Raw genomic sequence first — 9,476 nt, forward strand, 5'->3', positions numbered from 1 at the left:
TGTGGCCCAGCAGCCTCCTCACTGGAGGACTCATCCTACTCATCCAAGTCTCTGGCCTTTCAATCCTGACCTCCTGGGCTATAATGACCTTCACCTCTGCTCCCACTCAGACATCCCCCTCAACCTTGGCCACTGTCTGGATTTATCCCAGAATTCTTCCCCGGCCATGGGAAGAATTCTGTGTCCCTCCTGGCCACTGCCCCTGCTCTAACACCTCATGGAGACATAGACTCTGGACTGTCCCTGGGGTCTCAGCCCCTTCTCTTCCCCAAGGCCAGTCATCTCAGACACTCTTACTTGTCCTTCCCCTGACCTGCCTCGAATCCTGTTCACAGCTACCACCTTTCCCAGAGAAAACCACATAACCACGCACACTGGAGTCAGTCATTACAGGGGATGGTTTTCAACATCATCTGGGCCTTTAACACTAGCTGGAAATCCCTTAACCTCCCCACTCGGCTTCTTTGCACACTCCCCAAGGCAGATATTTCAACCTCCACCACCCACTCCCTGAAACCTTTATTCCACTCCCAGCCCACTTCTTTGCTTTCTCAGCAGGCACCCTTGCCTCCTACTCCCCAGAGAAAATCAAGGCCACCAGACTGGAGCAGGCTCAACTCTGCTCAGAGGAACGTGCTCTCTCCCCTTCTGCCTCGGGCAAGGCCACTCCTATCCAAGGCCGCCCTGTCCACCTGGCCCTGGATCCCAGCCCTCCGGCATCTCTCTCTCTTTAATGCTCTCTTTTTTACCTCCTAAAGGCTCATGTCTCCCTATCCTTGTATAAAGAAAAATCCTTTAGTGCTGGGTCCCCTTCAGACTACTCTTTTGCTGTGTGAAGCTAAATCCTACCTCTTCACTCTCAAGCTTCCTTTTTTTAACTATAGCAGTTATATTTTAAAAAAGAATTATCAAACTTTTTGCAACAGCGACACAGAGCCATGTACCCTGTTTCTGTTTCTGAGTCTTCTCTACCAGTCACCCTTCAACCCCTTATGATCCGGTTTTGGCCTTCCCAATGCCATGAAAATGTTCCCACAAGCCACTCCAATGATCTCTCAACCACCGAATTCAATGGCCAGTCTTCAGTCCTCATCCTGATCATCTCACAGCATTTAATATGCTTGGCTGTCTTGTATTCTTTAGCCTCTTCCATCCTTGGCTTGTGATTGAGCCCCTCAAGGTTCTGTCCCTGTCCCCTTCTCCTCTTCTGCCATGCCCTCTGCCAGGATGAGCTAGCCCATCCTCTCTTACAGTCTCTAAGTCAACAACCCTAAAAAATACACCTCCAGCCCAGAACCCTGCCCGTTTCTAACTGTCCCCTGGGCGTCTCCAGCTGGATGCCCCATAGGCACCTCAAAGTTCTTGAACTGGGCCATTCCTCTTTCCCCAGAACATGTTCCTCCTCTCACCTTAACACCTGCTGAGTCCCAAGCATAAACTTCCAGTCATTTTCAGCACCTCAGTCCTGGGGCCATCACCAACTTCTCCTGAACTAAGACAGCCTCCTCTCTGCTCTCCCTGTTCCACCCCAGCCTCTACTCTGCCTTTTTAGCTTATTGTCCTAAAAGACAAATATGAATATGTCACTTTCTGACCGAGGGTCTTCAGATGGCAAGTAAGGCCCTCTCCCATCTCTCCCTAGCTTGACTTCCAACCTCATCTCCCAAGTGATTCTCTGAGGTCTCCACCCAGACACACACGCACACCCCCTCCCTCAGGCTCTCCCTCCTGAATGCCTCACATTCTCCAAGCTCATACAGGCCTACCCCCGAATCTCAGTCTAAGAAACCACCAGGTTGCCCCCAAACCCACCTGTTTTTTCACCTCTTCTATGAAGCCTTCATTAATATACCCCCATCCCAAATTGGTTGTTCTGTCCTCTGTGCTGCCCAGAGCCTGCTTCACCCCTTGACTGGGGCACTCACCACACTCTTGTCACTTATCTATTTGATGTCACTCTCCCCGACCATTCGGTGGGCTCCTCCAGGGTGGGGGTGTTGACACAGAGTAGGCGCTCAGCAAACCTCCATTCCCTCCCCTCCCGTCATCTCTGTCTCCAGCTCTAGCAGAGGACCAGGCACCCAAGAAGCCCTTCGTAAATGTGACAGAACATGCTTGGGCCTCCCAGGCCCCAATTCCTGCTTTCCGCTCACCTGAGCTCGGAGCTGGACTCCGATGTGAGGGGCCTGTCCAGCTCTTCTTGGAGCCGTTGCCGCAGTAACCACTCTTGCTCAGGGTCCTTTCTTCGAATTGCAGCCAGCCATAGCTGGGGGCCCTCCTCGTCACTGGAGTCCCTGGAAAAGCGTCCCATCTCAGTGGCCCACAGAGGTCCTGGGGGAGGGCTGGCTGCTCCCACTGCCCCCACTCACTCTAGCCACCCCATCTCGCTGGAGACTCACAGCTCCAGGTCCAGTACCCCCTGGTAGGAGAGGGGAGATGCACACACGGAGCAGGTATTGTCCAGGAGGCGGAAGCAGGTGAGGCAGAAGAGAGCTGGAGGAGGTCAGGGGGAAGGAGGTGACCTTGAGTTCCCCCACCCACCCACTGTGCTCCCCAGCTCTTAGCCCCTGCCTCCCCTGGGAGGACCGTCCTTGTCTAGCAGTGCAAGCTAGGAAATTGCTGCAATGCCACTTGCATATGAATTCTGTTAGCACAAGGGAGAATTAAGGCAAACACGAAGACAATGAGCTACCTGAGGGTTCTATGTAAACGAGAACATGCACAGTAATGAAGGGAGGGGTATGAAAGGTGAAGTACAGGAGAAGTCCATAAAGGAAGGACAACAACTGATTGTCATATGCAAATGTGGTGAGTCCCAGCAGGGAGAGGCACACTCCCTGGGAGTCTCACCTTGGCAGCCAGGGGTACTGCAGGACACAAAGTTCTCCGTGTCCGCCTCATCCTGGGGCTGCCCGCAGCCCAGGCAGTAGGCCTGGGGCTGCCAAAAGTGGCTGATAAATGGAGCCAGGCAGGAGCACCTAAGGAGGGGGTCCCAGACACTGAGCAGGCCGGCCCAGCCAGCATAACCACCCCCATCTCCATTGCCAACCTCCAAATGACAAGTAGGCCTTCCTGCAGTCTAAGCTCTATCCCTCTGACTCTGGCAACAACCTTCAACCTCTGTCTCCCTCCTCCTCCCTGCACGCCCCATCCCTAAGAATTCTCATCCCTAATTCTCCATCTCTGTGCATGAATGGCATGGAATGGGCACCCTCTTCATCCAAACCTCTTGACACCTAGGGAGGACAGTGATCCATTCTGACCTCTGGCTTTTTCTGTCCCCTCCCCCTCCGACTCCTATAACGAAGGACAGTGGGCTCACCTCCTAGCCAGCACCTGGAGGGCACTCATGTGGCCCTGGTCAGCTGCCCGCCGCCTCACTGCTCGGTGCAGGGCAGCCAACATGTTGGTTCGGCGGCTCAGAAGTATGTTGTAGAGGTAGGAGATCCTCTCCTGGTGGAGGGGGGATCAGGGATGGGGGCCCCTTGATCTCGTTTCATCTGCCTGGAATGCCCTGTGCAGCCATCCCCATTCCCTGCCTTTGCCTTCTGTCCAACTCCTGTGAATCCCACTAGGCTTGGCTCAAATGCCCCTTCCTCTGGGAACCCTTCTGGACTTCCCGAGGCGGAGCTACCCATGCCCTCCTCTGGGCTTCCACAGCACTTTATTCATTCCTTAATAAAAACACCTTTTTAACTGGAATGTCTTGTTTTTTTTGTGAGGAAGATCAGTCCTGAGCTAACATCCATGCCAATCCTCCTCTTTTGGCTGAGGAAGACTGGCCCTGGGCTAACATCTGTGCCCATCTTCCTCCACTTTATGTGGGACGCCGCTACAGCATGGCAGGACAAGCGGTGCGTCGGTGCGCGCCAGGGGTGCGAACCCAAGCCGCCAGCAGCAGAGCGCACGCACTTAACCGCTACGCCACGGGGCCGGCCCCCAGAATGTCTTGTTAAAAGCCTGTCTGGCCTGCCCCGAGACCATGAGCTCCAGGCTGTGACTGGTTCATCTTGAGGCCAGCACAGTGACTGGCATACAGTAGATGCTCAGGGAACGATTCGGAAATGAGTAAACAACTAGTGAGCTTCCATTCACACCTCAACATGCCAATACGGCCCCACCCCCCATGGTTTTAACAGAACTTGAGAGGCAAGCTCTGTCCAGGAGCCCTGCCCCAAGAGGCCCCATTTCTCCTGGCCCCATCTGGAGTCCAGAGACCAACAGTCCGGGTCATTTGCCTTGGGATTCAACCAGAGGAGAGAGGGCTGGGGTGCTGAAGGACTCTAAGCTCCCCCAAGCCAAGACAGTCACGAGCTTAGCATCCCGGGGAGGGGGACAGGGACTGGCTGTGGACCCCTCACCTGCTCCCGCAATGGGTAATAGGAGGCACAGATGACCCGCCGCAGCCGACTGACATAGTTGCCAAACATAGTGACGAAGAAGCATAGGCCATACATGGTGCCTAGGGACACACAGGCACAGTAAACCACTGCTGGTGGGCACACAGTGCCAGCCACACACGCCCTCAGCAGCCCGTGCCCCTCATGCCCTGAATGGTGTCTATCCCCCAGTGCCCTCAGGGGCGTGGTGGATACCGATGACTATGTAACCAGTGCTGTTGGGCTCCGAGGGACGCAGGAGGCAGCGCCGGGACAAGACGCTGATGTTGCCTTGCTGCAGGACATCAAATGCCGACACGAGGTCACGGTAAATCTTCCCGGTGTAGCCGGTGCCTTCCACGGTTATGGATACTAACACAGGGCCTGGCACAGAGACACCGGGTGAGGGACGCTTGTGCAGTTGCCTACTCCCCCGTGCAGCAAAGGCCACCTTCTAGATGGTGGAGAGTGGAGCAGTACGGTCATAGGGATGGCCCCATGCCCTCAGCCAGGGGCCTTAGATGCCCTAGGCACCTTCATGGTGCCGCAGAACCTAACCTCAGCCCCTGGCACCTGGGACTGGCTCCATGGTCCAGAGCTGGCTGACCCTGGTGTCTGGTCTGCCTGCCTAGGCCACCAGATCTGAGATGATCATTAAGATCAGGGAGTCCATCTCCTGCCTCCACAAGACCCAGAAGCATTTATTTTAAAGCATTTGCTAAGCACTGGCTGTGTAACAGGCACTGGACTAAGTGCCTTATTGAATGTTTGGGTTTTTTTTTTTTTACTTTTTCTGTTGAACCTCTGGTACACAGGATTGGATTAATTCCGTGGTTCGTGGCACACTCTCAGTCAATGGTCTACCAGGTGCTGAACACACGTGGTCTCATTTACTCCTCAGGGTGACCCAGAGAGGTTGCTACCATTGTTGACCCATTGTTCAGATGAGGACACTGAAACTCCGGGAGGTTACACAACGTGCTCAAGGTCACCACCTGGTAAAGGGCAGAGCTGGGATTTGAACCCAGGCCAGTCTGACTCCAGAGCTTGTGTTTGTAACTATTCTGTGATGGTATAAACTTGCACTGGACGCAGGGGTTACCAGGCAGAGGATAGACTTGGAAGAAGGGGCAAAGTCAGGGGCTGGTGAGTAACAGTGACATGGGGACAGTCAGGCAACATCCTAGGATTGAGGAGGATGGGGAGATGCAGGAGCAGGCCGGGTGCAGCGGCCAGGCAGGCTGGCGGAGGTGCAGGTGCTCACTACGGGCCACTATCTCCCCCTGCAGCTGGTGCCGGGCCAGGTCCAGCACCCAGAAGACAGCATAGTCCAGGAAGACCAGGAGCAGCACGAGGAGGAGATGCCGAATAAGGTAGAAGGTCGCTATGATGTAAAATATCTTCTCCCACTGGGACAGGAAGATGGAGCCTGTGCAGAGGAGGGATGGTCAGGAGGATGCTCCCCAATTCTCCCACTGATTTTGACCCCCTTGATCGAGCCAGGGCCTGTTTGCCTATGTGGAAGATGTGGAAGCTATGACGAGCCCTGGGCAAAGGTGGGAAGCACTCTTCATGGGCAGGGGCTCCATGGCTAGAGATGGAGGCCCAGCATCTCCACCTGGGCCCAGTGGCCCATTTGCAGTCTCCAGGAACCCTTCCTCCTGGGGCATCCCTGATCCTCTTATCTCGCCCCCGCCTCACGGACAGCCCCCCCTTCCCCCCACTCCCCTGAGCCATATCCACTCCCCACCCATCCTTCTCTCTCTTGACACTCTCTGTCTGCATGCCATGAGGGGCCCTACTTTCCTCAGACTGAGGGCTCCCCAAGGACAGGGGTGTGTCTCCCCACAGCGGGAAATTTCCTTAAGCTCTGTGTTGTCTCTCCTTTCTCTGGCCCTGCCCCAAGCCAGGCCTGTGCATGGGGCTTAGGGTTAGGATGGTGGGGTCAGGGGAAGTCTTGGCCTCCCTGAGGGTCCCCGTCTCCCAGTGCTCGGGGCCCTCACCCGGCTGGATGTAGTGTCTGGCCTCGTGGGCACTGAGCGGCAGCACCGTGGGCAGTCCCGCCATGGAGCGGACGGCCTCCATGCGCAGGAAGCGGCTGGTGATATAGATGTTGTCGTAACTGTCGCAGTTCAGGTAACAGTACCGGTAAAACAGGGCTCTGAGGGAGCACATGTGAGGCCCCTCAGCACTCCTGATCAGACCCCACAGGGCGGCACCCTCCCCAGTCCCCACTCCCGCCCCCAGATTCTAGCCAGCCAGACTGTCCCTGCAGCCGCTCACTGGAGGTAGAGCAGAGTGAGCAGCAGAGGCGTGGTGTAGCCCATCAGAGCCAGGGCCTCGCGGACACGGTACAGCTTCATGCTGACAGCCTCGTGGAGGTCCAGAGCTACCTGGGACAGGCTCCGAGAGGCATTGAGATCCACAGAGAAGTGGTGAGTGGCTGTCACGTTGAACTCAAACTCTCGACGCACCCGGTTAATCAACTTCATCACAGCTGGGGCCAGCAGATCCAGGGGAGAGGTGAGCAAGGCGAGTTAGGAGGGGGCGGAGCTGCACCTGGGTGGGGGGGGGGCCCGGCACAGCCCAGGGGTCGCACAGCTCACAGACCAGCCAGGAGCCCCCAGCGTTTGGACCTACAGTGGACTGAGGAGGGGACAAAGCCTCCGCAATCTGTGCCATGGCCACTGCACGCCCAGCCCCTGCATTACCCTCCATAAAGAAAGACCTCACAGACCTCCCCTGGGGCAGGTCTGGACTTCCTGCTCTGAAGTCAAGCTTTGGTGAGGTGCTTCTCCTTCGCATGGCCTCAATTTCCTAATCTGTACAGCGTGGACATTGGCCTGGGTAACCTCCTGAGGTCCTTTCCTGCTCCTGCATTCTCATCCACAGACAGGGAGCACTCCCAGGATGGCAATGGCCATGCCAGGATGAAGGAGGGAGGCCGTCCAGGAGCACGGCATGCGGCAGGGCTAGGAGGGGATCACTCACGGGTGCCGATGGTCTTGCGCAGGAAGGGTTGGATGTACTTGGGGATGACGCAGAACACCTGGACCACTGCGAGCCAGACACTGAGTGTCAGGAGGGGCAGAGAGAGGCAGCCTGTCTCTCCCACCTCCAGGGATCTCGTTCTCACAGGGCCCTCTTGACTTTTCGCTTTTCCTACTGGTCTCTGCATTGGCTCAAAACCTTTTGGCTTCTCCCTATTACCCTTCCCCCTACATTGGTTCCTCCCTATCTCCCCCTCACCCCATACTGGGCCCAGCATCCTTATTGGTCCCATTTCATTACTTCCTATTGGTCCCCTGGGTTTGCCTTCCCAACTGACCCCTACATTTATCAGGCCCCCAATCCTGCCAGCGAACCCTGGCTCTCTCACCGCTGGCAAGTCCACAGAGCACCAGCTTGAAGGGCATGAGCACGTAACACAGGTGGTAGGCTTGTGGTATGACCTTCATGCAGTTGTCCTTGGCATCATCGAAGACCCGGGCACACTTCAAGTAAGGGTTGCCCAGCTCGGAGTTGCACACGTCGCCGATGTGCAGGAGCCAATACCACACATTCCGCAGGACCCTGGCTGGAGACAGCTGCGGGGTTGGTACCTGGGGCCAGAGTCCCACAGCATCTTCTCAGGGGGTTGGGGAACACCAGGACGGCACCCAGAGCTGGAGAGGTCTGGTCAGAGGCCTGGCTGTGCTGTATCCAGTGGGGACTAGTCAGCACCCAGGAAGGGCCCAAAAAGTCCTGGACAGGAGTAAGAGTGAGAAGACTAGGGGAATTTTGCCCCCCAAAAAACAGACATGCTAATGTGCTGACCTACGTGCTTCACGCCATCCATGATGGACCGGAAGAACTTGCGGACCCGGTCAGCCACCTCTTTGGCCTTCTGGGCAATGGCTTTAATCTTGTTCAGGGCACCTGAGAGGCAGGAGGCAGGGGCACTGTGGGGTGTCCTCCTCTAGGGGCTGGTTCTCATCATTGCCTCTGGGTTAGGAAGTGGAGAGGGGGCTGCCACCCAGGACATAAGAAGCTGGAATGCTTGGGTCTGGGAGATAATTAATCTGGTGCTGGAGTAGGCCAGAGAGCAAGGATAAGGGGGTCTAACTGGGTGCTTTGAGGTTAGGGCCCAGTATCAGCAGAGAGGATGAAGCCAGAGGACTGTAGAACACGCAGGACAAGGGGGTCATGGGGGTGAGTGGGAGATGGGGGGCCTTACTGACAAGGGGCTGCTTGGCCCGCTCCAGCATTTCAGCGGTCTGGTTCAGGGCCAGCTCTGCCCCACATGCCACGGCCTCACTGGCCCGGGTGAAGTTGCGCAGGGTGTTGGCACAAGGCCCTTGCAGTACCAACCCAAAGGCAGCCACCAACAGCAGTGCCCGGCCCTGCTCTGGGGGAGACAGCTCCATCAGAACCAGGACCCCAGCCTTGCACGTGGCCGCATATACAAGTCTCTTACAGAAGCTTTAAGACTATTTCCCTCAACTCGGCCCCTCCCCCAAGATCCCTCCTGCCCCAGGCCCTGCCCACTCCCCCTGGGTGCCAAGCTCACTGGAGAAGGCCTGGGGCAGCAGCAGGAGGACTGTGACTCGGACCTCGTGGGAGAATCCCATGCCCAGGCTAAGGAAGGCAGCCAAAGTGAGAGTGCCCACCAGGCAGCCCCAGGGGCTGTGCCCTTCCACCAGGAGCTCCAGGAGCCCATAGGCTGTGGCCAAGGACAAGCCCAGGGTAAAGCCCCCCACGCTGCGGACCACAGCCCGTGCCATGCTCGGCTCCTCAGCCCCTGAGGGGCGCACAGCATCCTTCATGACTTTGGCTGTGGCTGCTGAGACCAAATGTTTGCCTGTCTCCAGGAGATGCTCACTAGGTTCTGTGGCTCTTAAAGGGGCCTGGAATTTCTCGTCACATTCTAAGGTTCCAGAGGGCTATTACTGTGTATATCTTGGAATTCCTTACCCCAGTTGCAAAGACTGGGGAAGAGTTACGTAGGTCTCTAATCTCCTTCCCCACATCTCAGAGCAGAGGGATTGAAAGACACAGAGCTCAGACAGGCTGTGGATGAGGCAGAGGAGACAGAAGCAGAACCTCATGTCTAAGGAC

General features: G+C 56.4%; 1 protein-coding gene across 1 annotated transcript in view; it reads right to left on the reverse strand.

Moving 5' to 3' along the window:
- Positions 1 to 9,466, reverse strand: part of DCST2 (DC-STAMP domain containing 2) — a 10,351-nt gene extending 885 nt beyond the window's left edge. Inside the window, exons 1-15 of the mRNA XM_058536459.1 lie at positions 9,462 to 9,466; positions 8,929 to 9,254; positions 8,596 to 8,766; positions 8,196 to 8,297; positions 7,759 to 7,956; positions 7,371 to 7,436; positions 6,663 to 6,876; positions 6,383 to 6,540; positions 5,644 to 5,808; positions 4,596 to 4,763; positions 4,362 to 4,462; positions 3,323 to 3,453; positions 2,851 to 2,978; positions 2,400 to 2,493; positions 2,154 to 2,294 (exon numbers count right to left, since the gene is read on the reverse strand). Of these exons, the coding sequence (XP_058392442.1) occupies positions 2,154 to 2,294; positions 2,400 to 2,493; positions 2,851 to 2,978; positions 3,323 to 3,453; positions 4,362 to 4,462; positions 4,596 to 4,763; positions 5,644 to 5,808; positions 6,383 to 6,540; positions 6,663 to 6,876; positions 7,371 to 7,436; positions 7,759 to 7,956; positions 8,196 to 8,297; positions 8,596 to 8,766; positions 8,929 to 9,254; positions 9,462 to 9,466 (2,168 nt within the window). The remainder of the gene's footprint in view (positions 1 to 2,153; positions 2,295 to 2,399; positions 2,494 to 2,850; positions 2,979 to 3,322; positions 3,454 to 4,361; positions 4,463 to 4,595; positions 4,764 to 5,643; positions 5,809 to 6,382; positions 6,541 to 6,662; positions 6,877 to 7,370; positions 7,437 to 7,758; positions 7,957 to 8,195; positions 8,298 to 8,595; positions 8,767 to 8,928; positions 9,255 to 9,461) is intronic.
- Positions 9,467 to 9,476: the final 10 nt, after the last annotated feature.

Source organism: Diceros bicornis, chromosome 4, assembly GCF_020826845.1.
Source record: "Diceros bicornis minor isolate mBicDic1 chromosome 4, mDicBic1.mat.cur, whole genome shotgun sequence".
In the NCBI taxonomy this organism is placed as follows: domain Eukaryota; kingdom Metazoa; phylum Chordata; class Mammalia; order Perissodactyla; family Rhinocerotidae; genus Diceros; species Diceros bicornis.